This window comes from Talaromyces atroroseus (assembly GCF_001907595.1).
Source record: "Talaromyces atroroseus strain IBT 11181 chromosome Unknown scaffold_2, whole genome shotgun sequence".
NCBI classification, from domain to species: Eukaryota; Fungi; Ascomycota; class Eurotiomycetes; order Eurotiales; family Trichocomaceae; genus Talaromyces; species Talaromyces atroroseus.
The window spans coordinates 1,096,640-1,124,527 of NW_017971434.1; the positions used below are offsets into that span (position 1 = coordinate 1,096,640).

General features: G+C 47.3%; 10 protein-coding genes across 10 annotated transcripts, besides 1 other annotated feature; 5 read left to right on the forward strand and 5 right to left on the reverse strand.

The window, feature by feature from the left end:
* Positions 1-82: part of a repeat region (Identified by RepeatMasker using a combination of RepBase library and repeat library created with RepeatScout) that runs on past the window's edge.
* Positions 83-2,092: 2,010 nt separating this feature from the next.
* Positions 2,093-4,269, forward strand: UA08_02515 (hypothetical protein; the record flags this gene model as incomplete). Its single annotated transcript, XM_020264565.1, has 7 exons — positions 2,093-2,424; positions 2,504-2,525; positions 2,800-2,910; positions 2,963-3,146; positions 3,312-3,431; positions 3,602-3,724; positions 3,809-4,269. The coding sequence occupies 7 exons, from the start codon at positions 2,093-2,095 to the stop codon at positions 4,267-4,269; spliced, it is 1,353 nt and encodes a 450-aa protein (XP_020122445.1).
* A 909-nt stretch (positions 4,270-5,178) lies between these two features.
* Positions 5,179-6,365, reverse strand: UA08_02516 (hypothetical protein; the record flags this gene model as incomplete). Its single annotated transcript, XM_020264566.1, has 3 exons — positions 5,179-5,443; positions 5,505-6,067; positions 6,141-6,365. The coding sequence occupies 3 exons, from the start codon at positions 6,363-6,365 to the stop codon at positions 5,179-5,181; spliced, it is 1,053 nt and encodes a 350-aa protein (XP_020122446.1).
* A 1,310-nt stretch (positions 6,366-7,675) lies between these two features.
* On the reverse strand, positions 7,676-10,195 carry UA08_02517 (hypothetical protein; the record flags this gene model as incomplete). The annotated part of the gene is made up of 4 exons (XM_020264567.1): positions 7,676-8,484; positions 8,547-9,569; positions 9,745-9,787; positions 9,857-10,195. 4 exons carry the CDS (start codon positions 10,193-10,195, stop codon positions 7,676-7,678), a joined length of 2,214 nt encoding a protein of 737 aa, XP_020122443.1.
* Positions 10,196-11,572: 1,377 nt separating this feature from the next.
* UA08_02518 (hypothetical protein) lies at positions 11,573-13,901 on the reverse strand (the record flags this gene model as incomplete). Its single annotated transcript, XM_020264568.1, has 5 exons — positions 11,573-12,202; positions 12,275-12,793; positions 12,861-13,548; positions 13,605-13,736; positions 13,801-13,901. The coding sequence occupies 5 exons, from the start codon at positions 13,899-13,901 to the stop codon at positions 11,573-11,575; spliced, it is 2,070 nt and encodes a 689-aa protein (XP_020122444.1).
* Positions 13,902-14,343: 442 nt separating this feature from the next.
* Positions 14,344-18,353, forward strand: UA08_02519 (hypothetical protein; the record flags this gene model as incomplete). The annotated part of the gene is made up of 3 exons (XM_020264569.1): positions 14,344-14,411; positions 14,484-14,681; positions 14,738-18,353. The coding sequence occupies 3 exons, from the start codon at positions 14,344-14,346 to the stop codon at positions 18,351-18,353; spliced, it is 3,882 nt and encodes a 1,293-aa protein (XP_020122447.1).
* Positions 18,354-19,040: 687 nt separating this feature from the next.
* On the forward strand, positions 19,041-20,324 carry UA08_02520 (hypothetical protein; the record flags this gene model as incomplete). Its single annotated transcript, XM_020264571.1, has 2 exons — positions 19,041-19,676; positions 19,755-20,324. 2 exons carry the CDS (start codon positions 19,041-19,043, stop codon positions 20,322-20,324), a joined length of 1,206 nt encoding a protein of 401 aa, XP_020122448.1.
* A 2,445-nt stretch (positions 20,325-22,769) lies between these two features.
* On the forward strand, positions 22,770-23,378 carry UA08_02521 (hypothetical protein; the record flags this gene model as incomplete). Its single annotated transcript, XM_020264572.1, has 1 exon — positions 22,770-23,378. One exon carries the CDS (start codon positions 22,770-22,772, stop codon positions 23,376-23,378), a length of 609 nt encoding a protein of 202 aa, XP_020122138.1.
* Positions 23,379-23,648: 270 nt separating this feature from the next.
* On the reverse strand, positions 23,649-24,536 carry UA08_02522 (hypothetical protein; the record flags this gene model as incomplete). The annotated part of the gene is made up of 1 exon (XM_020264573.1): positions 23,649-24,536. One exon carries the CDS (start codon positions 24,534-24,536, stop codon positions 23,649-23,651), a length of 888 nt encoding a protein of 295 aa, XP_020122139.1.
* A 920-nt stretch (positions 24,537-25,456) lies between these two features.
* UA08_02523 (Ran GTPase-activating protein 1) lies at positions 25,457-26,719 on the reverse strand (the record flags this gene model as incomplete). The annotated part of the gene is made up of 1 exon (XM_020264574.1): positions 25,457-26,719. One exon carries the CDS (start codon positions 26,717-26,719, stop codon positions 25,457-25,459), a length of 1,263 nt encoding a protein of 420 aa, XP_020122140.1.
* Positions 26,720-27,101: 382 nt separating this feature from the next.
* On the forward strand, positions 27,102-27,558 carry UA08_02524 (hypothetical protein; the record flags this gene model as incomplete). Its single annotated transcript, XM_020264575.1, has 3 exons — positions 27,102-27,129; positions 27,269-27,342; positions 27,415-27,558. The coding sequence occupies 3 exons, from the start codon at positions 27,102-27,104 to the stop codon at positions 27,556-27,558; spliced, it is 246 nt and encodes an 81-aa protein (XP_020122141.1).
* Positions 27,559-27,888: the final 330 nt, after the last annotated feature.

Below are 27,888 nucleotides of genomic sequence, written 5' to 3' on the forward strand. Positions count from 1 at the left end.
CACACACACACACACACACACACACACACACACACACACACACACACACACACACACACACACACACACACACACACACACACACACACAGAGAGAGAGAGAGAGAGAGGGAGAGATTTAAGATTGAAAAAGAAAAAGCAAAAGATCGAGAAAAATAATTGGAAGTGCGCTGGCCTTCAATGAACCTATTTCCATGGTTAGTTATCACGTATATTACGAATTCGGACGTCATACAAGTGATAACTTGTTGGATTGTAAAACAATAATAGGATTCGCTTTTTCTGTGATGGGCTTTTTTTGGGCTATCTATAGCGGCGATTCTCTAATTAGCTAAAAGACATGAGACCATATCGAGTCCTCTTCTTCACTTCTTCGTAGGTGGTTGATTCATCTTCTTCCGCAGCAACATAAGCCACATATCTAGATACTAATAATAATATTACATTCAAGAAAGCCATAAGACTTTTTGTCTACTAAGAGCTTCTCATATATATTATGATGAGATGCCTCAGGTATTCTCATCTCGCTTTCTGGGCCAGCGCCCCCTCGCACACATTAAGAGCGTGCCTTACTCACCCATTTTTCTTCCTTTAGATTCCATGTCAGCTTCTTCTAACAGAGCCTTTTGAGCCTTAGATATTCCTCCAATAATATTACGTCTAATTTATGGGAATGCCAGCGAAAAGCGAACAGAGGATCTTTGTCTACTACCTACTGCTGGCGGGAGCCGCGGAAATTTTTGATGGTAACAACACGAAATTCCGCATTACAGTCGTGTTTGAAGCGGTGGAAGATGAAGAATAATGGCCCATGTATGAGAGCTCTGAGCCCCACCAGAGCTACGACCTTTTGATGGAATGCCTAGAATATTCCTATCTCTCTTGTGCCAGTGACTATTTGAACACCACGTACTTTTTGTGTATGCAAACGCTCACAGTTCCTCTCTCCCAGCTAGCACCCAATATGAACGTTTTTGAGCTAGATTGGAGCTCCAGGTCAATGCCCCATGACTCTTCTTCGACATGGTGAACTCCGAAGTGAGGCTTGCGGAAGAGAAGATCCAAACTAGAGCAAACGATGCAATTGATGCTTCAGGTATGGACTTGCTGACAGCCTTGGAAGGACAATTTTGGGCTCACCTCTTGCTTGAAGGGAAGTAGCCAAATGGACTATACGAACCGGATATTTTGAAAAATTCTTGTGCATTCCGAACTTACGACTACTATTTTTTTCGGTGCGATTGGAGTTACACCCGCGCACACACATACACACTTAAGAGAAGAATTCAGGCAAACGTGAAACAACCAGCCAGCATGATGAATTCTGGAGATATTCGATTCCTATTTCTTCAATCGTAATAATGCCTGCCAGGTGGTCCGACTGATGAATGTTATGAGCATGCGTGTGCTTCTTTACATAGCCTATTTGGCCTTCCTGAAATTGGGTCCACGAAGTCGTGTCGTCTACTCGCACTTACAGATTCGAATGATGAAATAGTCATTATTAAGGTAAAACAAAGGACGAGGCTTGGTAATGCTCATTTTATGTGTCAATTATTGAGGTCCATGTCAGGGTTGAATTGGCAGATTGTGTGGCAGCCGCGTTTCTTCCCATATTTTCAAGGCAATTCATCTTTGAAAAAGAGGCTTACTCAGACTGGCAATTTTCGAATACGATATACTATGGCTATTCGCGGAATCCGTTCCGTCGTGCTTCGGCGACATCACCAGGGCCAGGCAGGAGACACTTTCTTTCAATTATGCAGGTAGTGCTGATAAATTCAAGCAACTAACTAGTTATTAAAGCTGAACACTTTTGCGAGAAATCGGAACAATATGTAATTTGGCTTGAATCGTGTCACGGCGATTCCGGTGGATGCAGACCGGTTCCGGAGCAAGACTAACTAACCATATGGCATACAGTAAGCCAACAACGATAGACTCACATACAGCTGGTCGGTGAGACTGGGCGTGATGTCGCATACCGGAACCGGTGAAGATCACGGCCTCAGAACATTATTTATTCTAAGGGTGAGGTATCTTCCTCTACCCAACTCTCTCTTCCAACAAGATCCGTTTGATTGACCACGATCATGGCGCAGCACAACCTCAACACCCCAGTATCAGGCTTGCCATACTTTACGCCACAGCATCTGCACTCGCTAGGAACACCCATGGAGCTCTCTTCTAGCACGCCCACACTATTCAGAGCTCTGCAAATTCGCAATGTTACGCTCCGTAATCGCATCATCGTCTCTCCCCTGTGTCAATATTCTTCAGCATCATCTGTGCCTAACATCGGTGCCTTGACGGACTGGCACACTGCGACGCTAGGCCACTATGCTATCAAGGGAGCTGCTCTAGTTTTCGTTGGAGCTACAGCAGTCCAGCTCAACGGGAGGATATCGACAAATTGTCCTGGCATGTATGAACCGATGGATTTATAGAGCAAACTTTGTGTGAGCTGTAGAAAAGCTCGTCAAGAACGATGTAAGGCTAAATAGATCAAGTATAATAGTGAAGTTGGTGAGTAGGATAGAAATGTTTGTTAACTAGCATTGGGGTTTACCTAGGATACGAGGTGACGTTGTACAACCAACTGTGTTAATGGATCAATAATCAAAAGCTTGTGGAGGACTACACAAGATACTTAGGTTCCTTGGGAGGTCTTGCAAAATCTAGCGAAGATCTCTCAAATCCACGGTCTGTTGAAGCTGTAGTGAACAAACTACTGGCGGACCGGGAGAGCAGTCGGTAGACGATTACAATTTGAGACTGCGATGTCACGATACGCTCACAGGCCGATAAATTGGTGAGCTTTCTCAGTTATTCAGACCCCACCGTGAAGCAAACTGCTAACGCTCAACCATATGCTGCGCTTGCGTGGTCTGGAGTTTCCTTGATTATTCCGGTATGCTACCACTATCTCCATGACTACAGAGACACATACTGACCGTGAATAGCTTCTGCTAAGCGACGTCACACAAAATGCGGAAATGCTAGAGGGGTTCGCCTGGATTATTGATCTCCAAATATTCTGGGAATTCTGGGAGCGCAAAAATCTTACTTCTGAATACGGAGAGAACTACCAGTCTCTCGTGGAGTCTTTGATCAGACTCTGCTCCTATATCATCGAGTATCAGACTCGTGTGATAAGTCATTTGACCAGCCCCCAGCACTCGCGCCTATGGCAGAATTTGTGCGGCTCCAATGCCTGGTCTGAGACGAAAGAAAAGATCAATCAATTTGACGAAAATTGCCATAGATATGTCACGCAGGAGCAGCATGATGAAATCTGAAGTAATAATGCAGCACAGCTCTCAGAGATCAAACGGTTGCGCACTGTCGAAGAGGGCATCCTTCAATACAAGAAAGAGAATCGACAGGACGAGAAGGAAAGAGATCTCCTCCGAGACTTGGTCGAGGTTGCTGGTCAATATCAATATACCATGGAAAGGAATCCAAAAAAAAGTGCCGGGGACCTGTTAGTGGTTTCTAAACGATGAACGATTTGTGAGTTGGCACAAGAGCAGCTCAGATCTTCTCTGGGTCTCAGCAAGCCCTGGACGTGGCAAGTCCGTTTTGTTTATCACAATCGTTAGTTAGCGAAGGACATTTGAGACCGCCTACCACTACCATTACGCTCACGCCCTCTGCTGTGATCTCTGACCTAGAGCCTGTCATTGCGTACTTCTTTTTCAATGAAGGTGGAGGTGGCAAGGACGGTTCCCAGGCGTTATGTGTAATGCTGCCTCAGATCTTCCGCTGTACTTCAAACCTGATTTAACGTGCGCTTCCGGACCATAAAGCAAACGGAAAGCTTCTCACTGTAGAGCTTCCTGTCCTATGGCAAATACTTATGAACTGCGCCACGGGCCCCGGGACTAACGAAATCACCTGCGTCCTGGATGCTCTAGATGAATGTGAACAGAATAGCAGGGAATGGATCTTGCACAACCTTGTCAGCTTCTATCATGATGAGGATATGAGCTCAAAGTCGAAGCTCAAAATCCTCTTCACGAGTCGTCCATACCAAGACTTGGAACATTCCTTCAAGAATTTCAATGGTAACGCAGCATATATGCGTCTCGATGGGGACGAAACGTCCGAGCAAATTCGCCAGGAAATAGACCTCGTCATCGATGCAGACGTTGACAAATTCACCGAAGGCTTCGACGATGACAATGTGCAAAAGATTAAGACCAGCCTCAAGAGCATGGAGAATCGCATCTACCTGTGGTTACACCTTACACTTGACATAATTCATTAGTATACACGATTCGAATCTCTCATTTCTTCATCAGACTGCGAGAGAATTCCAGAGCGGAAGTGCACGGTGGGAAGTTTGTTCCATACTCCAGCAGTCTCACATCACGATGTTGCATGCATGTCTCGACTGTTTGTGAGTCCGGTGGACCTGAAGATGATGAACGCGTCGATTCGTACCCTTTTAATCTATATTCGAGTGACAACTGGCATGTACATTTTTCCAAACAGGATTGTGTCCCTTCTAGTAAAGCGATGGATGGTGCGCGCATGCTGTGTCATACAAGCGGCCATTATAAACAAGTTTGTACCACCTTTGAACCCCTGCCAGGTTGGACAAGGAACTTGTTCAGTGATTGATACAAGAAGGTAGGCTTCCTCGCTATTTCATTCTGTAACCTTTAATGGATTTCGCCAACAATAAGTGCATATTGCCGTTTGCGGAGATTCTTGTACTAACCAGTAGCAAGACCTATCCGCAATCATCAATTATCTACCATCTTCTAATTTTCAAGGAAATGAAAAGGAAAGAAAATAAAAAAAATTTGATAGACAGTCTAGAACGACGAAGGAAAAATAGATATGAAATAAGCTGTAAAAATAGGAGAAATAAAAGCATAATCATAAACGCCAGTCCCACAAATTTCCCAATTTTTTAGCCCATAAAACGCCTCCTCTTCTTGGTCTGTTAACACAAACATCCTTTTCCAATCGATCCATGTAGAAAACACCAACTCCAGCCTACGGATATCAATAATGAGCAATAGCAAATAATATGGTTACAGAGAGGGGGAAAAAAGAACAAAGGCAAAGAAGTGGCGACAAGGGGGAATAGCAAGTATTATGGAAAAAGAGAAAAAAAAAAAAAAAAAAAAAAAAAAAAAAAGGGAAAAGAAAACAACGCAGTCTTTTTTTAGTCGTAATCATCGTCGCCATCTCCACCTCCACCACGTCCCTTGACCCCATCCTTGCGAATGGGAATTTTGATACCTTGCAAAGCAAAGCATTTGCTCAGAGGTGTACTTTCAATAACACCAGGGAACTTTTTGGCAGAGAATACCTGGAACGGTTCGGAAAAGACAGATGCTAAAACTGGCGCGGACCCGTGATTCAGCACTGGAGCGCCTGCGGCATCTGGAGACTGAGATGTTCCAACATTGACGAAATTCATCTTAAGACTGTAAAGAGTTGTTCTGTCAGTATAATCACCCGTAAAAGGAGGCGATGAGAAAGTCATACCGAAAAGTCCCTTCTGTGCGCACACTCAAATCTTGCAGAATGAACCACACACCAATCTTATTGTCTGGATCGGTCAAACGGAAAGCACTTGCGCTCAGACTTCCAATAAGGTTTCTTGTGAACATCCCCCCCGGCGCAGCAGACTGTGATGACAGATTGGGCTGTTGTATACCGCCCTGGTAGTAGCCGCCGGCATAATAGGGACCCCCCTGAGGGGCAGCATAGGGATTCTGATACATGGAATTTTGGCCGTAGTAGCCGACTTGTTGGTGGTATCCCATTGACTGCTGTGGGTATGGAGGCTGGCCAAATGGCGGATATGTAGGTGAGATGCTGCTCTCCTGTGGAGGAGGCGGGTATGAAGACGATGTTGCAGTGGAAATAGACGGCGAGTTTGCAGAGTGACGGACGAGATTCACTTCGTTTGTGCCATCGGCATTCCATAGGTCGACCGTCAGGACGTAAAAGGATGTGTCGATCTCGTTGATATCGATCTCTTTGTCTGTCGAAGCATCCTTCACAATAAGCCTGATACATGGGGGTGGAGTGATTGGCCGTCGATCCTGGGAGTGTGCTGTCAGCGCAATCCTTATTTTCCATGATCTTTATCTTGTCTATCTGGGGTGATAGCAGTACCTTATCGCCAAACCCGCACATGCGTGCGCGGACCGGTTGCTGGACGACATGCAACGACCATATCCGCCCTCCGTGAACAGTTGATACTGGCTTCAGATGTTCGGTAGACCGCAGCGGTCCGGTGGTCGTTGTAGTTGGGTACGCAGGCACCGGGGGAGCAATGCGATCCATAGAAAGCGGTGGCGGAATTGGCTGGGACCTTTCATGCTCGACGGCGGCATACATGGTACAGACGAGGGTGGTACCGCAGGCGATTAAGAGGAATGAAATGGAAAGACAAAGGCGAATATATTAAGATTAGACTGGGAAATGGAACTGACGACAAGGAAGAGGTTCGAGTGAAATGCGGAAGGCGGAGCAGAAGACGCTTTCAGTAAGACGTAATATAAGGCGGGACTAAGCCTAATTGGGCGGCTCTCGGTGTAATCGGTCGGTAATACGCATTACGCATTACGCATTACGCACAGAGTTGTGCTTGCCGCAGATGTCTATATAAAGTCATGGCTGCATATTGTAAGTTATGTTTTGGAAATTGTCGAGACACAAATACTCAATATGCGAGGTGGATTTTATGATACAGTACTTTAGGTAGCCAAAACCCTGTTAAGCCATGGAGCTGACGTCGCCTTCAATCTGGATGATTTGGGACAGCAAGAGGCGATAAACGGATCGTTGAAGTCTTATTCAGTCATAAAGCTGATATCAATCTTCAAAACGGACTCCAGGTGGCATCAGCTAGAGGTCGTCAACACATCGTTATCTATCCAAGCGCCCGCACTCCGTCAAAAACTTCATGGACCCAGCTGTCAAAGGCAAGCCTTAGAATCGTCTCATTGTAGCGTCCAATCCTACGAAGCACCAGGAACTGAACCGAGGATCCACGGAGACTCTCGTGCAAAGCGGAAGGCATCAGATCTGACCAAGCCCTAATCATTCTCCAAGTACGTACCTAGGTATGCTTACTGCTAGCCCGCAGTGCGTTACGGACTAGAACCAAATCCAACCAGTAATCAACCTACCAAGTGACAATAATAACAGGGATCAATATAATGGACAAGGTGAATAGAGGTCTCGCTACGGCCCTGGCTCCGGAAATCTTCCGGAGGCTCCCTACCTAGTTCGAAAGGATACATCTCTCCTACCGTGCTATATACCCAATCATGCCTGATAATCATACCTAGGTACATCTGGAGGTATTACTCCGCCTTTCCCCAGGCCACTAGGCAGCTCACTAAACGTAACTATTTGTTGACGTGCGGAGAGAACGCCGCACAGGATTCCAACCCAGGCAATTGAATTTATAGGCTGACTGCCTTGCGGGAGGTTAATTGTGGTTAATATGGCTTTTTAGACTTATATTCTACTCTTTGTCTGATAATTCGGTCAGCTTTTTGCTTCATCTCATTCCTTTTTTCTTCATAACTTGCATACATTCCTTATGGCGCCATTCCAAAAATCCATGGATATCAGAGACTTTATAAATATATGTATGGGGAGGGGGAGACACCATATCCAAATCATCAATGTTGACACAATCAAACAAAATTGAAACTCATATCCGTCAAGCCATAATCACCACCACCACCACCAGTACTGGCACCAGCACCTCCCCCGTCGATGCCATCAAGCATAGGCAAAAACGGCCCTCCGCTGCTCATCGTACCTATATGGCTGTCGTCATGATTACCCTCCGCATTCAGCCCAGCATGAAGATCGAAGTTGGGATCTAGGGACAGAAAGGATGGCTGCTCGGGGATTTCGCTGACGCTGTTGAACAGCGTATTGCTCACGTTGTCTTGGATTAGGGGACTCAAGATGGCGTCGTGGTTGTGGTTATGGTTATTGTTGCTGCCATTCCATGACAGATGAGGTTGTACACCTGGATGCAAACCAGCGCTGCTGCTACGACACAAATGAAGCATCTTGGCCAACCCCTCTGCCATCCAGTGCACGAGATGATACCGGCCACAATTAATTTGTCGCAAGAACTCGATTACTCGCTGAATCAACGCGTGCGTAAGACCCGCGTCGATACCGAGGTCGCCTCGGTACCGATCCGATACTTTGAGCAGGACTACACAGGCAAATGCAATCATGGTGTGGAAGTAGTGCGGCACACCGATTATGCTAGGTCGGATGTCGACGTCGTTGAGGAGGAGTTCGAGGATGGTCGTTGCGTGAGAAACTGCTGCGGATGCGGTCTCCTTGAAATACGCAGGGATGGGCTCGACGTGGTCGCCTGATTTCAGACCCCGGAAGACGTGAGAGAAGAGATGCAGTTTGCCGAAGTGGTAGTGAAGGAGGATGCCCTTAGAGGGGAAGTTTCCAATGTGTTTGTTGGCAGCTGGAATTAGTCGTTAGCAATTGGATTGACTATACTGGTACTGAAGGGAAGCAAACACTCACCAAGTTTGGACGACCAATGTGCTAGCCACTTATCAAGGTGGTGACTGAATGTGTTGATATGAGGGGTAATGGCGCGAGGAACAGCCTTGGTGGCGTCTACGCCAAAATATTCTCTGATCTGGCTCAAAAGCATCATCAGAGCCACTTGAGATGATATGCGTACATCCGACTGAGACGCATGCGGGGACTCGAGATAGTCGCGCCACCCACGGATCGTGTCATCTTCACGAATCATAGGAGCTCGTGTATACAATATTGACAAGTGCTGATCACAGATGTACAGCAGATACCACAGTCGAACCGGGTCGATGGAAGCCTCAGGGTCCGCCGAATCCCAGCTCTTTGGCGTCTCCGCAAAACCATGCGTCGAGTCCATGATCCGATAATAGAACTTGTGCAAATTGATATCGCTTGCGCGTCGTACAGCAAGACCGGCCAGTGTCCACGAGACATCGCTCAGCCAGTATGACCCAATCACCAAGGCGCGCAGGTAATCCAGACTGATGCGACGCTCAAACATCGACATGGATACTAGTCGGCGGAATTCTTGATTACATATCTCATAGACAACACCGCTGTTACCAGGTTGGTGTGAAGCTGCCACTGTGCAAATACAGGCCGTGAGGAGGGGCGAGCTTCTACGAAGGCTTTCCAAAGATTTATACTTGCTTGCTAACCCATAGATGTATGGATCGAGCTGTGTGTGATAGAACTGAAACAGTTTCTCCGCCTCGTCGACAGAGACTAAGCCACGAGAGATAAAGTCGTCGTGATCCGCGGGTCGTTCTTCCACCGTTTCTCCCCGCAAAGAACGTAGGCGAGTCAGCTCATACAGTGACTCTATTGGGACATGTGCTAGGGTTTCATCCACGTGCCGCGATTGGTCGAGGTCTCGAGCGGTAGGCTCGACCGCCTGAGCAATTTGAGTTTCTTGTTGTTCCTGTCCATTGCCGTTTTCGGAAAGTGAGGTGTGAAGGGAGGGAAGCGATGGGAGGGACAATGCTCGCAGAGTTTGTTCGAGAGCTGTGTGCATTACAGCCAAGTCATGGCTGACTGTTTTGCGCCATCTGTCAAATACACGATTAGCAAGGATATTCATTGCGCATTGATATGTTGTGTGGATATTGGTACCTGGACTCTTCGTCGATAAGCGTCTGCAAGCTTTTGTTGAGTTTGCATGATAAACCTCTTTCCTTACACCGTTTGCAAGGCGGGCAATCATCATCCATGTCACATTTAATCTGCCGCATAATAACATATCAGCTTGCATTCGGGATATGCGCAATGCGCTTTGACGAAGTTGAACAGACCTTTTGCTTGCGACAAGCGGCGCATGCTTTCACTTTGCGTGTAATTGATGGCCATGCGATGGGCTCATTGTCATCAGACTGAGCCATGCTTACAGCTCGCTGGCGCGTGTCAGACTTTGCAAACCGCGACTCGGAGCCGGCATCGGTCAGCGTCGGAGTAGGAGGATGCTGCTGCGGTTCAGAAAAACTGCCATTCTGGAATATCTTCGCCTCATCCGGGCTGCTTGGACTGCCTGACTTGATAATGTGCATGTCATTCCGAGTTGCTTTTGTTGATGGACGACGGCCCGGCTGCGTCGCCGCTCCAGACGATATTTGATTCCACGAACGTTTAGGCATGGCGAAGTAGTAACTGGGGAAGATACGTATAGATCACTCCAGTGCTCGCATTGACCATTAGGCGCAATTGATAGAGAATAAGGCAAGGCCACTAATTACATCGCAGGTCGGAGAAAAAGATGAGACCAAAAAGAAAATAAAGAAAAAAAAAAAATCTAGAGCAAGTGCGAAATCTGGGGCAAGTCAGATGGAAACGAAGCCCCTCACTCCAGGTCCCTCTACCCCAGCCCAGCCCAGCCCAAGCCAGCCCAAGCCAACCCAACCCAACGTAATGGGCGGCGCATTGCACAATCTGGTCTGGACATGAGATGTGGCTCGCCCAACCTTCCTTCGCTGCGACCGGCCCAAATCCGAAGCCTGTTTTGGCTTTCCCCACTCGCCATGCGGGGATTCCACTGGAATTTCCCGATCAGGAAATCATGGCTGGCGGCATCCCCGTTGCCAGTCGCCGAATCCCGGCCTTCTGATTGGACAGGGCGGCACTTGGTATCCATTTTAGCATTTGCGGACCTTGGTCACTTGGTGAGAGAGAGTTGTGTGTGTGCATTTCAGGGGGCTGCTCTTCGGGCCGATCTGTTTCCTGTACGTTTGTGCTTTTCTCGATGACGCATGGCCAGCTGGAACTACGCGCAAGTTACTGCGAGATGACACACACTGAACCATTGGCAGCTGGATGCATCCATGCATGCTATGCGAGCAGCTGCTTGAATGAATGCATTGTGCAATCCCCGCGGGGAGACCGGCCATGGCATGACGTGGGGGCCTGGGACTCGAGCCGAGGTCTCCCGGTCTGTGATTGGTGGACCGCTCGCCCCGAAACGTGCATCACGTGGAGTGAAAAAAACCCCCACGGTTTCCCCACGCTAAGTTGATTTCAGGAATAGCGCAAAGCTTGCCGAAAAATTGCTTCTTATTGTTCGCAATAGACACAGTGCACTCACTATATTCTGACTGCCATCAGCACTAAGACGTCGTTGGAACACGGCCAAGCACACACCCGCACGTATATTCATAGCTAATGCTGTTTCAGTTTGCAACGTTCATCGAGGGTTTGCCGGTTGTTCCCGGTGCGCGATTGCATGGCAGGTGCGGGATTCATCTTCTCCGCAATTATTTCGTAGTACTCCGTCCGCATTGACGTGTGAGCGTCGAGCAACATGGTCTTGGTGAAATGGAGTTGCTTAGTTCACTGCATAATTCTGCACAACCGATTGTGGCGCGGTATTAGCCGACTCGGTTTGGGTCGAGTTCTAGGATCGGAAATTTCTATCGAACAAGTACAAAGCTTAATCAAAATCCAATCAATTAAGTCACTCAGCGTATCACAAGATAGGTATCCGTCGTCAGTCATAAAATCGTCACATATTCGCACACTTGTTATTCAAACAGCCACGGCGCCGTCAATGCCATGTCCCCCGCCATGTCCACCCCGCTGGGAACCCCCCATTGAATGTCCGGCTGGGTCAAGAAATTTTGAATAGAAGGATCATCCAGAGCACTCTGTACCAAGAATGCACTGTTGCTATCATTCATCGGTCCAGCGCCTGCAGCACCAACTTCGCCCACAGCAGCAGTTGTCTGCTGCTCCATCGTCTGCCCCGGTTGATGACCGCCGCGATCAATGAACTCGAGAAGTACTTTGCGCATCTCAAGGAAATGCTGATAGAATCCCGCCGCGGGCAGATTTCCATCTTTCACAAGAGAGTCCATGATGTCGGTTGCCGTCTCAACGGCTTCTCGGTCGGTCTCGCTGTTAGTGGTGCCGAGAATGCTCGACATCATGAGAATTATGGTGGACGAAAAGAGGTAGTGGGAATCAAAGTATCCAAAGATCGCCATGCCACCGTCAATCCAAAGTTGTGTGAGTAGACTGTTGGAGCTGCGCGCTGCATGAACACAGGCATCCGCTAGTGCCATAGTGGTGGGCGACGCAGTTGGTGCGCCCTGGGCTTGGAAGCAAGATTTGAAAACATGGAATAGAATAGGCCGGGTCGTAAGTATAACACACTAAGAAATTTAACTATGTTTGAGACTGGGCTTACAGCAGATGGGAAATATGGACATAAAAGATTTTCTTACCTGATTGAAACACAAATGCAACGAGGCTACATTCCTCGAAGCATACTTCAATGGTTTACTATGTGAAATCTGGACGCTTTCCGGCAAAGTCTCGGCCCATGACCGCAGACTGCGAAGTATCTTTTGCACACTCTGCACAAAAGCCTTGGCTTGACTGGAGCGACCATAGATGTCAGAGATAATCTCCCCAGTAATCTTGGCCAGCTTGACGTGTGCAATCAGGTGAGACGGGTCGCAAAACTCTTCTTGCTCGCTAGGCGTAAGATTGTTCATTGACGGCAGATCGACATCGATGTCACGATCATGAATAGTGACTGGATGACCCAATTTAGAACTAGTGATGCGATCGGTGATGTACACGCTCCACCAAATCCGTATTCTATGTTCCCTCTCAACAGCGGAAATAGCATACCCGTCTGGAAGGTTGTGATGTAAACCCAAGGTAAGGCACAAGCGAAGTGCCATTCCAGCATACGTGTATGCAGATTTAGTTCTGTTGAGCGCCAATGAATACAGAGACTGCAAGGATATGAAGAATTAGCATGTCAAATGTGAATTTAGAACAAAATAAAGTAGCACAGCTCACAATGATTAAGAGAGCTTCGACATATGCAACAGAAGCTTCTTCGTGCAGATCCTGGGTAAGGCTCATTGCCTGAAGAAAGAAGCCAGTACCAGGTATATCGGAATCTCTGGTTGACGGCAACCGTCGATTGGAATACATCTCGCCCATAGAGAAAAGCGCAAAGATCTTGCAAAGAAATACTGTATCATCGAGGGACTGAGTGCGATAGACTTGGTCCATCCGTTCAATAGTCGCCTTCCGTAGCATCAAATGGTAATCATTGCCTAAAAACCGTAAAGCCACCTTGAGCAGAAGATGTGCATAAGCACGATTGGGCAGTTGGACCCTTGGAGCTGACATTCGAAGAAACGCCTTGTGTTTGGAGTATTTTGACCGTGAAAGCGGTGCCACCGGCTCATTTCCATGCAAGAACTGCCGCAGTCTGGTGCCAAAGGCAGTGCATGCTGCCTCGCCGATGTAGATGGGCTGCCAAGATGCATTGTCCGGCACAAACCAGGCCTTGTCTTCCATCAAGGGATTTTTGAGGTCCACGTCCGCATTACTTGCCAGGTTTCCCTGGCTATCTCTAATGTTGTCTTCGTCATCGCCCTCGGGCGTGGGTTGCGCTTGTTGGTTGGCTGCGTCTTCTTCTGAGAGCTTCTTGCCCTGCTTCAACAGTTCATTCTCTTTCTTCAGCAAATTTAAATAGCTAAAACGCTTTTGTCAGAACCACTCATATGTTTGTGCAGAGAACAGACAGCTCACCTCTCTTGAACCAGGATCTTTCTGTCTCTCAGTGGATAAACGCACTCGACGCTGCCTTCTGGCTGCTGAGCACAGTTGTGGCATGGAATGCCCCCGGAGCATTTCACCTTGTGCTGATGACATCTCACACAGCTGATAGAAAAAATTGGCTCAATATCATCATCCCATTACTGGGGAACTGTGGGAACAAACTCACGCTACCAAGCTCCGGCGGGCACGCTTCGAAGGCCGCTCGTCCAGATCCTCCAGCGGCACTGGGGAACTTTCTTCTAAGACCCGGCCGGTGTGCTTAGGCATATTGAAATGAAATTCTAGTGCGCGCTATATATGATATTAACTCGGTTTGCGGGACTGAACGCGCGATGATCAACGTTGGGCGGCGGGCGATTGAATGATGAACGTGGTTGAGATATCAGGAGGTGCGTGTTCAGCTCGGCAGAATCTTATCCGAGCCGAGAGTTCGGCTTCGGCCTAAGCAAGGCTACTGCCGCGCCCGCACTGACCGGGCCGACGACCCGCGCGGCTTCACAGACTCTCAGCCTGGGCCAATAATTGCCAGTCGTCGGCGAAACGGTCTGATGAGCCGGAATCGTTGCTGTTATCACGCCGGGAAGAGGCTCGTCGTATGGAGACCGGAAGGCGTGATATGTAGTATAAAAGATTAGCTGCAGCTACCTCACCTAGTGGCTTCGGTCTACGAATACATTCCAGTACCCTTTGACATAAAATTATAGCACCCATGGCTATATCACAGGAAACAAAGGGCATCAGAATTGCCATTGACCGGGGTGGCACATTTTGTGATTTGTATGTTAAACGATGCTGCTTCTTATTGATCGAGCCTATCGTGTGCTGACGGTTTATTTCACACTGGAACAGCTGGGCAAGCATCCCAGGTCGCGAAGATGACTTGATTTTTAAGCTCTTGTCGAGGAATCCTGGAGAGTATGAAGATGCACCTATTGAGGGTATCCGGCAAATCCTCGAAAAGGCTACTGGCCAGGTTATCCCAAGAGGCACTCCTTTGGATATCACACCAGTCGAGTCAATCCGAATGGGAACAACAGTTGCCACAAAGTGAGTTATCATCGCACTTTTCACATGCCTGTACATCGGCTAATATATCTTGCTAGTGCGCTTCTGGAACGAAAAGGAGAGAGAGTTGCTCTTCTGATTACAAAGGGTTTCAAAGACCTTCTGGTCATTGGCAACCAAGCTCGACCTAGCATTTTCGATCTTTCAGTGTCCAAGCTAGATAGTTTATATGAGAAAGTCATCGAGGTTGATGAGCGAGTCACCATAGAAGGCTTTGCGGAAGACCCCGAGCCTCAACCAATTGACATATCGTCAGATCCAGCCTTAGTCGAAGGCCTCACTGGAGAGGCAATCCGCATTTTACAAGAACCAGATCTTGCCCAAGTCCGCAAAGATCTTCAGTCTCTGTGGGATGAGGGATACCGCACACTAGCAATAGCCTTTATGCATTCATTTGCTTTCCCGAAACATGAAGCTGCTGTCGCAGAAATTGCACGAGAAATCGGTTTCAGAGCATCACCTTCTTCTGAACTCCAGCCTATGATTCGAATTGTCCCCAGAGCACAATCAGCAACAGCAGATGCATATCTGTCTCCAGTTATTGCACAATATATTGAAGGTTTCCGGTCAGGTTTCAAGGGCCGCTTAGAAGATCATAATGCGAAGAAGTTACTTCTTTGTCAATCAGATGGTGGACTTACATCATTCAACAGATTTACAGGTCTACGGGCCATTCTGTCCGGGCCGGCTGCTGGTGTTATTGGGTGTGCTCGAACTTGTTATGACGAGGCAGATGGCACGCCTGTACTTGGTTTTGATATGGGAGGCACGAGTACTGATGTATCTCGCTACAGTGGCGCTTTCGAGCATGTTTTTGAAACAACAGTCTCTCAAGTTGCTGTACAGAGCCCTCAACTGGACGTACACACCGTTGCTGCTGGTGGTGGCTCTATGCTCTTCTGGAGAAATGGACTTTTCGTTGCTGGCCCCGAGTCCGCAGGAGCATACCCTGGCCCTGCTTGCTACGGCAAAGGGGGTCCTCTTACAATTACCGATGCCAACTTCTTCCTGGGCCGTATTCTTCCAGACTACTTCGCTCGCCCTCTTGACTTCGATGTCGTCAAGAAGAAATTCCTCGAACTCACAGAAGTTGTCAACGCAGAAAAGAAAGGTTCCGAATCCCTAACAGCGGAAGAAGTTGCCATGGGTTTTCTGCTTGTAGCAAATGCATCTATGACCCGGCCTATTCGCGCACTTAGTGAGGGTCGTGGTTTTGAAACTGCTGCCCACAACCTTGTCTGTTTCGGTGGTGCTGGAGGTCAGCACGCCACTGCTATTGCGCGTGACCTTGGTATCAAGCGAGTTTTGATTCACCGTTTCTCTAGTATCTTGTCAGCCTACGGAATGGCTTTGGCAGACGTTGTTGTTGAACTTCAAGAGCCAGAGTCAGGCTCATTCAACAAGGAATCTGCTCCCCGTATCAGCAAGCGAGCCGATGCTCTCCGCGAGCGAAATACCAAGCAGCTTATTAAAGAGGGCTTCTCTGAAAACCTGATTTCGCATGAGGTTTTCCTCAACATGCGATACCGTGGCAGTGACACTTCGCTCATGATTTCCGAATCTGATGCTGCCGACTTCTCAGAAGGATTCATTGCCCGTCACCGACGAGAATTTGGCTTCACTCAACCACGCGAGATTTTGGTCGATGATGTGCGTGTTCGATCAGTCGGCAAAGCAGTGGATGTCAAGATCCAAAGCCCATTCAAGCAATTGGAGGAAATATCTCGCTCCGTCCAAACGGATTTAAAACCGGCTCTTATTCGACCAGTATACTTCGAAAAGGAAGGGTGGATTGATTCGCGCATCTTCCATCTGCAAGATGTGCCCAAGGGAAGCACCATTCTCGGACCGGCCATGATTATCGATTCAACACAAACTATTGTTGTTGACCCAGCCAGTGAAGCGACAGTTCTGAACGAGCATGTCGTCATTGATCTTCTTGATGCAGAAACAAAGAAGGTCTCCGCAGACGAGGTTGATCCTATTCAACTATCCGTTTTCAGCCACCGTTTTATGAGTGTTGCCGAGCAGACGGGTGAGACTCTTCGCAAGACGTCCATCTCTACAAACATCAAAGAACGTCTTGACTATAGCTGCGCAGTCTTCTCGTCGGATGGTCAGCTTGTTGCTAACGCACCTCATATCCCCGCTCACTTGGGATCGATGTCCTATGCTATCCAATATCAGGCAAAACGGTACAAGAAAGGGGAATTGAAACCAGGTGATGTTATCTTATCAAACCACCCTATCGCTGGTGGTACCCATCTTCCTGATCTGACCGTGACAACGCCGGTCTTTGACGAAAATGACCCTACCAAGATCCTCTTCTTCGTGGCCAACCGTGGTCATCACGCAGACATTGGAGGTATTGCTGCTGGCAGCATGCCGCCCAATTCAACCGAACTGTGGCAGGAAGGTGCTGCTATTGAATCATTCAAATTGGTGAAGGAGGGTGTATTTGATGAAGAAGGCGTCGTTCACCATCTTTACGAAGTCCCATCTACCTACCCCGGCTGCAGTGGCACACGGACTTTGAACGACAACATCTCCGATCTCAAAGCAGGCATAGCAGCTAACAACAAAGGTATTCACTTGATTCAGGGCCTTGTGCGTGAATACGGCTGGCCCGTTGTGCAGCTATATATGAAGGCAGTCCAAAAGAATGCTGAAGAGACTGTTCGCAGCTTACTCAAGGAGTTCAGTCGCCGCTTCCAAGGTCAACCCTTAGAAGCAGTTGATTATATGGACGATGGAACCCCATTGGCCCTGAAAATCACCATTAACCCAGATGACGGTTCCGCCAAGTTTGACTTCACTGGTACCGGACCTGAGGCGCTGAACAACTTGAATAGTCCACCTGCAGTGATGTACAGTGGTATCATGTATTGCCTCCGATCAATGATTGCCTCGGACATTCCCCTCAACCAAGGCTGCTTAGCTCCGATCCAAGTTGAGTGTCCGCCAAACACACTTCTGTCACCGAGCGTGAAAGCCGCAACAGTCGGTTCAAATGTAGAAACATCCCAGCGCATTATTGATGTTATCCTCAAGGCATTCCGTGTTTCCGCTGCCAGCCAGGGAACATGCAATAACCTCACATTTGGCTACGGTGGTAAGGATGCTGTTACTGGCGCTGTTACCAAGGGCTTTGGTTACTATGAAACCATTGCCGGTGGTGCCGGTGCAGGCGCAAACTGGGCAGGTCAGTCAGGAGTGCACACAGGTAGCACCAACACGCGCATGACAGACCCAGAGACCTTTGAAAAGCGGTATCCAGTTCTTCTGCGCGAATTCAGCATTCGCAAGGGCAGTGGTGGTGCCGGTAAAAACTATGGTGGTGATGGCTGTATCCGGGATATTGAGCTGCGCCGTCCATTGCAGGTTAGCATTCTCTCTGAACGACGTGTTGTTGCACCGTACGGTATGGCTGGTGGAGAAGATGGGAAGAGAGGTGTCAACTTGTGGATTCGAAAGGATCCCATTGATGGAACGGAGAGATCAATCTCTGTTGGAGGCAAGGCATCCATGGCAATGAATACTGGTGATAGGTTCGTTGTGCAAACTCCTGGAGGCGGTGGATATGGAGTGCCGGAAGATAAGAAACAAGCCATTGAAGTCTTGGATGAGTTTGTTGTGAAGCGAGCTATCATGTAATTTCTTTTTCTCTTTTATTCCTTTTCCCTTACTTTCCTCTTTGAACGATTTAATGCTACGTATTGCATACTGCACATATATGGTTTTATGAATGAATAATATCATTTTACTCAACTTTATCAGCTTCAGGTATACTGCGAGACCTCAAATTGTCGGTGAAATGCTAATCATACCAACATTTCGAAGGTCATATATTTCGATTTCCTGCCACCTTAGAGGTGGATATAAATTTCTCCGTCTGCTAGCCCTAAGTGGATATCTGCATTCCCCAAACTTTCAGCGCATCTCAACTTCGGGACGAATCAAAACACCATGTACAACTTACAGGAGGACTTGACATGACAACTAACTACTGATGGTGGCATTACGACTACGCCTTTAGCACATTTTGATTTTTGAGCTGTGCCCCAGCCAGCGTCATTTGGATGCGTGATGAACCCCAGACATGAACCCTGTCTTCCCCGCATACCTAGGTATTCCCGGGTCGTAAATATTTGTCGGAGAAAATAGAAGGAATTGTGAAGTGACCGAAAGGAAGTGGGTTATATATAAATAGGCTGGGCATGTTTGTTGATCGTCTCCTTGCTTCCATGGAGGGGTTTGCTATCTAGTTACATCGTGCAGCAGCGCTAATCCCAACAAGCCGAAAAATATATATTGATAAGAACCTTGGAAACAGAAGCCAAAATGAAGCCCATATACCGCATGGTTTTCTTGAATACCCTCACGGCATTATCAATCCTTCTCTCAGCGGCTTTATCTTCACCCACTAGCAAGACTGATTCTCGTATACCCTGCCAGGCCGGAGACATTTCATCCTGCCCTGCGCACACCATCATCGTATCGAATGGAGCTTCTTCCTCCAAGGCAGACTTTACATCGATCCAAGCTGCGATTCTATCACTCCCAAATGACAATTCATCTGCCACCATTTTCATCCGTGCAGGTAGATACACCGAGCAATTGAACATAACCCGCCCTGGTCCCGTAACGCTACTAGGCGAAACAACAAATCCTCTTGATGCCAGCAAGAATCAGGTCACGGTGTACTGGAGCGCAGCGAACAATGGAACCTATCTCGATAACGCGTTCACTAGTGTTCTAACGGTGGCGCCTACTCAAAATGCTTCTCTTACCGGAGCTGGTCCAACCGGTTGGCCGGTGCCAGCGGATACGCCATTTGGGAATTCGGATTTTCGTGTGTACAATATTGACTTCAGGAATGTCTTTTCTGAGTACTCTGCAGGACCCTCGCTGGCTGTTAGTGTGAGCTATGCAAATGCTGGGTTTTATTATTCGGGATTCTATTCTTATCAAGACACGGTACGTTGTTGTTTTTGTCGGTTACCTTCAGGCTACATCGCTTATACTGCAACACAATCGCTGATCTTACGGAAATAGGTATACATAGGTAAACTTGGCAATGGATACTTCTACGATAGCATTATAGCTGGTCAGACCGACTTTTTGTACGGATTCGGGACAGCTTGGTTCCAGTTTTGTGCCTTGCAACTACGCTCCTGCGGCGGTGGAATAACTGCTTGGAAAGGAACGAACACTACGTATGTTAATAAATTTGGCGCATACATCGTCGACTCAACCATAAATGCCGCCAATGCTTCAATTGCGGATGAGATCAAAGGTAAATGCGCTCTTGGCAGGCCTTGGAATGAACTGGATATTTCAATATTTGCACGCACATACGAAGATGCCAGTATTGAGAGTAGTGGCTTTACAGATTGGCTTGATTCTGGAGTGCAGAATTATGTGCCGGAGGTCACCCTACAGGCGGAATTCGAGACTTATGGGCCTGGTTGGAATGAGACTGGGAGGTTGGAGGCTGGCTTTGATACACTACTAAATAAGTCTGCCTGGGAGGCATATGATGAGCCTGCAAAAGTGTTTCAGTTTGGATATGGAAACGGGAGCTTTGGAAATATCAAATGGATTGATTGGGCACCCTGGAACTAGATAGATAGGATAGTTGGATAGGCTCTTTTACATCCACAGCCACATTATCCACTCACCGACTAGGCTTCATATCCTCAATCTGGCGTCTCAAATCCGCCAAAACATCAATCCGCTTGTCAAGATGATTATCCAAAGCATCTATTTGGTCAGCCACCGGTTGCCTCAATCGCGCCAGACCCTGACCATCTTTCGCCCGCCTCGTTCCCTCCCTCAGTTCACGGTTGTCTTTCTCAATTTGTCTAGGTGGATCTGTGTTTCTTTTTATGAAGGAAACCATAGATATATCCAATCTTCAATACGCCTTGTGACACATTTGCTTTATAGAAGAAGGATCCTTTGTATGAGAACTTTGGAATACTTCTAATAGTTCTATACTCTATGGAATCATGCACATGCAGTGGGGATGCAACCCAGAGTACCTTCTAGAAAAGCTGACCAATGTTCTTATAATGAAAAAGCCGCAAATTTCCGTCTTTTATACTCACATTACTTACTATTTAAGAACCTGAGAATGCCCATCCATCCGGTCATCCTACAACCATCAACTATCAACCACAGGGAATCCGGCCATATCAGTGTCACTTGAAGCTGGACCATTTCGGTGGCAGAAACATTTTACGTATCTCGTTACAAAGTTACAATTTTCATTATGGCCCCTCCAGTTCTAGGGGGAATATTTGAGTCAGTATCAAGTCATTTCATCGGTTATTGGGTCAGCCAGCAGTGAACATGCTCTTTACTGACGCTATTCCTATCTATTTAACCCAGAGAGCCTCCCCCCACCATGGAGATCAAGTCAAAATTCGAATTGGATCTTCAGGTCGCAAATATACCGTCCAAAAAGATCTCATCTGCAAGAAATCCGCGTACTTCGCAGGCATATTCATACCACCGAAGTACAGCGAAGTAACAGTGCAATCAGTGACCTTGAAAGAGATTAGACTGGCTGTATCATGGAGAAATTATGTTGGACGTATCATCCTTTGACCGTGCGATCTCTGACATGATTGAAGTCGCGAGACTCGCGAACAAGTGTCGTATCACCGCTACTGAGGATCTATTGGCGAAGCATATCAAAAAAACAATCATCCATGGTGGAATAATACATGTGAATGTATTCAGGCACCCCGACACAAATACGCGCCACATTACGTCCGCGAATATCGTTTCGGCATCGATGCTATCAGCTGGTCATCCAGTTCGTACGGTATTGGCGGAGGCATCGGTAGAGGGACATCTTCGGTGCAAGAATGGCAACTTCAAGTTCCATAAGGAGGCCAAGGAAGTCCCTGGTTTTTCGGTGGATCTTTTCAGTCTAGTGGATTTGACCCGTAGAAGAAGGACCGTTACAGAGGGTAAACCCATGTTTCAAGACCCTATTTCTCAGAAGTGGCTGCCTTTTTTTTTTTGACTTTGTGGGGCCAAATTGATATCTGTCTTGACAATGTATCTACTAAAGAAATTTCAGTTTTGCGAAGTTCGTCTTGAGTTAGATGCGAGGGACATCTAGGTAGAACACTGGTAGTATTCAGAATTAGATGATCCCTTCTGTTGAGTTATGTATCACCATCTCGGAGGCTTTCATACAAACTTTGCTCGGTTGCATGAATGAGACATATTTCTATGCTATTCATATCACATTTATAGGCAACTAATTAACTTTGAGGTTGACAAAAGAAAGCAGACTTTTTCACATCTGTATCAAAAGGATCATGGCGGTCTTTCTCTGGTTTCTCGAGGTAGCGATGCATAACTCTTCGGGAGTAGGCAAGAGAGCCGTGGTGCGTCCAAATATTCTACTAGCAATCAAAATAGCTGCATAGGAGGCTTATGATGCTCTCTTTGGTCGAGGTCATCTCCGATGTCACTCACGACTTACGGACTGAAGCGCAAAAAGTAATGGCTTAATGACTTGGAGCATCAGGCGGGCATCATAGAACATCATCAATCCCATACAGCGTTATCCTATGGCCAAGGCCACCAACCTTAGTAGGCATCTCGCTTTGCTCCAGCCATCAATGACCAATCAATCCTCTTCATAGTAGCACTCAATATACATCTACAAACACTGCAAGACAATCAAGGATAATAAAAATTACCCACGTATTGCTATTTTCCCAAAAAAAAATATATATATTCTCTTGAGAGTACATGGGCAAATATTTCCAATCTAGGAAAGTAGCTGTAACCAGGGATGACATCATGGTTCTGTCAACACATATAAATCATTTCAACGTCTTCAACTTTTGCCTCCCTACCTAGGTATGATAGTGCAACTCGAGTTTACGGCTGTCAATATACAGAGCCATGCTTAGGATTATGAACTGAGGAAAGGGCCTTGGATATATTCAAGAGTTCGGACCTCCAACACCAAACCCTGCTAACCATTTCACGCAGCAGGCATCTATCTCATCCAGATACGACAAGGCACATCCCTGAACAATAATGCCGACACCACGACCTGCACTCCTCTCCTCCATCCACTCCCTCATCTCCGCCTTCTCGTCTGGGGCATCTACACCCGTCATCCTAGCACATTTCACGACCTCACCCGCACCGCTCGTGCACGAGCACGGCTCGCCATTTCTACAGCCTTCCCTGCCTTTCATCGGCCGCGACTTTACCGGTATGACTGGTGTGGGTGAATACTTTGACGTTCTCGCCCAATACCTCTCATATAGTGACATGGTCTTCGAGGATGAAGATGACTGGGTAGTCGATCCACAGAACCTGACCATCTGCTTGCGAGGTCGGGCACAGTTTACATACAAACGCACAGGGGACAGTTGGCTGGAGACATTTATGTGGCGAATAACGCTATCCGAGGACTTGGGTCAAAGTGAGCCGGATGTTGGACAGGGCTTAAAAGTGCAGGAGTATAGAGTGTGGTCTGATACAGGTGCGGCGTTGCTGGCTAGTCGTGGGGAGTTACAGGGAGAGAAATCACGGAAGTATGTTTCTGATGCTGCACGGGCGGATGGTGTTTTGGGATCGGATTATCCGGTCAAGGATAAGTTGGGCAGCGGGTTGTCATTTGGGGGAAGTTCTGGATGAAGAGGACTTATTTCTATGATTCTGTAGCAAAACTGTCACGTTTGTCAAATAAGGGAGCAAGGCTAAAGATACAAATTCAGTCAAAATGGAAAGGCTAGTAGATAGAAAGAGATATAAAGACAAAAACAAGGCAGAAAGGCGCCCACAACTCCCTCCCCTTTTCGAGATGAACAGTAGTCTCGGCAAACAAACAAACTAGGTTTCTAAGTAGAAAACAAGAACGGAAGAAGCAAATAGCTGAAATCAATTGAAAGGAGAAAGCATAGAGGTCTACTGCTTCCACGACTTTCCGCAATTCAGACACGTACAAAATAATGTCATCGGTTCATCGGCACTGCGCGTCTGAGCTTCGGTATAGGTAACCTTGCGCTGACCACATTTGCCACATTGTAAGCTCGAACTGACACTTCGCTCGGCCTGAGCCACCATTGCTTTGTCCATGTTTTCCTTTTGAATTTTCATATCTGCCGCCCTCCGTTCTTCAGACTTGAGTTCGTCATGAGTCATTTTGACGAATTTCTCCGGTGTTATTTCGTTAGATAGCACGCGCTGTCGGAGCTGGGGATTTGATTTATTCTTCAAATTCTGGAACAGACTTCGAATTTTGGTTTTGTATTGTTCCTTTGTTTCGGGTCCAAACGCATTGAATGCAGCCGCCTCCACGGCAGTTGCTTTGGCTAAAACAACCTTCGGAGCTTCAGTAGACATAAAACACAACCCATCGTATATAAGACCAAGACAGCTGTCGCGGGTCTTATTAGACGTCACACTAGTCTCGACGCCATCTGCTTTCCATGACCGCTTCTCTGGCAGTACGGAAGATTTGGAAGACGGAGTGCTTGCAGGCGCAGGGGATGCTGTGCCGGTATTGGGGGTACTCGAGCGATGCGGGTTCGGTGAGCCATTTGACTTCTGTTTGTTTACCTCACTTCGCCATTTGGACACAATCTCGGACGACAGGCGCGCAACATCGGGGGACTTATGTTGTTTCAACTTATTAACCACGATACCGATACGTGTCGAGCGCAGTAGGTCCTCTGTAGGTCGAACGCCTTTCTGGAGCTCCTTCAGTATGTTGATCAAGTTTGCCGGGGGTTCGCTGGACGTCGCGGCCTTTGTCAAAGCTTTGGCTTTGAATTCGATTTCCTTGGCATCCATTTTGGACATGCCTATATCAAGTTCTGTTGTTAGCGCGGGTGAGATTCACGGGATGAGAATACAGGCATGTAAGAGACCGCATTTAATAGACTTGCGTAAAATGCGCAAAGCGACAAGCTAGAACCCAAGTGCAAGCTAGCTTCGATACATATGGAACTTACCGCCTTAATATGTCGCCAGACACCGACGAAAATGAAGCCTCTAGTTATAGGCAAACACGCGAGGAATAATCAGAAGGTCAACAAAACGTCAAGCAAAAGTCAAGACGTCTTCAACTCGTTCTTTTGCGCCCAAGTCGGAAAAAAAATGCGATTAGCAATTAAGTAAATTCTATAGCCAACGTAGATCTCCCAAAGACAAGGGAAAATGAGATAGAGAGCAGTGGCAAAAGTGATTGCAAAGTGAAAGGGAAAGAGGGAGAAATCGGTTTGCGACAAAAAACCACAATTGGGAAGTTGTCTGTTGACCGCTCGGCAATTAATCTGATTGGCTCCCGCGCTGAGCCGCGGAGATTAGCTTGAGCCTTGACGGCCATAATGTCTTGATATTTTCTTTTAAAGCTCTAGGTCAGAGATATAAGACTGAATCTTCGAGAAATCAACGGTATTCTAGATTTTTATCATTTATTCATTTATTTACAAGGCTGTGGTGACTTCTGTGTAATCTTCAAGTAATCATCAATCGTTCTAAAAAAATGTTTCATGGGTATAATCGTCTCTTTCCTCACATTGAAAACAAGATATCTGCTGTTTGCGTTGGTAATGCCTGCTAGTGGATTAAACTAGCAGAACGGGGAGGGGCTGATTGAAGCACGGTAGTCGGCGAGAGGAGAAAAATGCTCCTCTCCTGATGGAATGAAGGTGGCGTTGTCACCAACCGCCTCAAAGATGGGAATCTGCTGGTAAATCTCCATGCAGAGCTCAAATGCCAGTCTTCCCAAGGGTATCGGCCAATGCATCGACGTCGGCGTCTTTCTTTTGGCTGACTGGCTCATCCTCGGCGCGAACCGTTTCCTTCAACGTCTTATCTGCCACATGTCTTTGCTCCTCCTCCTCTTCCTCCTCCTCGTCTTGCTCTTCCTCCTCCTCTTCATCCTCCTCCTCTAGTTCATCAAGCTCATCGATACCCCAAGTGTCTTCAGAATCCTCGTCTGTGCCGTGTTCCTCCTGTCTCTTCTCGAGGAGAGCGCGCAGTTCCTCAATATTACCGTCATCTTCCGTGAACTTGTTTCCGTTCAGCTCAATACGCTTCAAGGCTGGCAGAGAATTCTTGGCCGCAAAGAGAAATTGCTTGACACCTTCGGCGTTGATATCGTTGTATTGCAAGCGTAATGTTTCGATCTTCTCATTTTTTCCCGCTGCAAGGGCCTGAGCAACTTTAATACCGCCCCGGGCTGACAGCAGACAGTCTCCAACGCCGAGCTCCCGCAGCGACGTCCATCCCTGAACAACACCCGCCAGAGCAGTCGATCCCAGTAACGTAAATGTGTTGTCTTGTAGATCCAAAACTTCCAGCGCGGCGGCGTGGCTTAGACCTTCCTTCAAAAGCAGCGAGATACCCTCCTGGCGAATACCGTTTTGCGTCATCTTAACTGAGCGTATACCCTTGGCATGCGCCTTGTAGGCGTTTGCCCATGCAGCCATGCTTCCATTTTCCAGACGGTTGCGACCACAAACGATGGATTCCAATAGAGGGACATCTTTGCCACTTGCGCGCACCTCTTCCTTGCGCTCCGCTAGCTTTGTGAGGGCGTCGGCAATCAGGACGCCAGCGCGAGGACCGAGTCCGTTGTTGTTCAGGATCAGATGACGGAGGGGAATGGCCTGGGAGAGGTATTCAACGAGAGGAGCTTGCGTATTTAGGCCAAAGGCATTATCGGAGAGGTTGATGGTGTACAGATGGGGAATCTCCAAAAGCGCATTCAGCAGCGCAGAAAGCGCAGGCGGGATTTCGGTTAACAGTCGGGATGTGAAAATGTCAGCAAGGTCGGCGACTTCAAGGTTCTTTTGTGTTGAGAGAATGGCTGCAAGTCGTTCTGAAGCTGCGATACCAAAAGTGTTGCCACCAAGGTGGACTTCTGTGAATGAGGTATCTTCAAGCAGGGGTTTGACGTGGGCTTCGATGTCCTCAGCAGTATCGAGCTTGAGGCCTTTGCCGTCGAGAGAAAACACCTTGGGCGCCATTGTATAAGAGAGTGATACTCTAGATAAGATATCTTGATACAGATGAGGGAAAGTAAATTAGAAAAGAGTGTCTGTGTTGAGAGGGAAAACAGGGGAATAGGAGGAGGGGCTCGCCCATGATTGTTTTTTTTTGTTATTCGCCTTCGATGGACCCCGCCAATCAAAAAAAGATAAGCCTAACCTTTAATGCGCTAGTATTTCGGAGGAAGCTCACCGCCTATAACTCCGATAATTCTGCCGATTGCGCCAATTGAGCTAATTTCGAGATTAGTAATTGCGAGTTCACCATCCACGCACCTCAAACATTGACCGATTTCTTCATAACACTTTGTATTTCTTACATTTCATCGCCATACGGAGTTGAAACTGAATTCCAATTAATATGTCTTGGTTTTCAGGCTGGTCAAGCGGTAAGTCTAATTTCATAGAAGTCCGCGGAACTTTAACCATTTGCGCATCAATAATATCAGAGCCGCTCGCTCATTTCATTTCAACCTACTTCAATTATATATATGTGTTACCATGATACTGATATCTTCTCATCTTCAGGCACAACTACCACCGCACCTGCACCAGAGGCAACCAATGCCCCAAAGACTGCCGAATCATCCAACAAACCAAAGGTTTGTTCAACTTGCCCAAACAACGATTAGGAGAGAGAAAGAGGGTAACTGACCGGGCTAAATTCCGTATAGCCATGCTGTGTATGCAAAGACGAAAAGTCCGCGCGCGACGACTGCATGCTATTCTCGAAATCGGATGATCCGGCCCAAACAGACTGCAAGCCGATGGTGGAGCAATACAAGAGTTGCATGGCTGGGTTTGGATTCAAGATCTAGACATAAGGACTCGTCGTTCATCTCTCTTTTCTTAGATAGGTCAATCCAAGAGGTTGATTGAGGGAATGGACAGCTTTATGCAACTCCGGATAGATGCGGATGCGTCAAACAGTGACTGGTTGATGCTTGCTTGCTTGGTTAATTTTGCATAGCATTTGGGACATATATTAAACGCACACTCCTCTCTTGTTGTGTGTTTGGGGGGCGTTTTCTTTCTTTTTTTTTTTTTTTTATGGCAAGGATTGTATTATAACACTATACACATGTACTATATAGAAACCGATTGAGATCTATTTGGTTGCATTTTCGCATCTTTAATAGAACTACAGT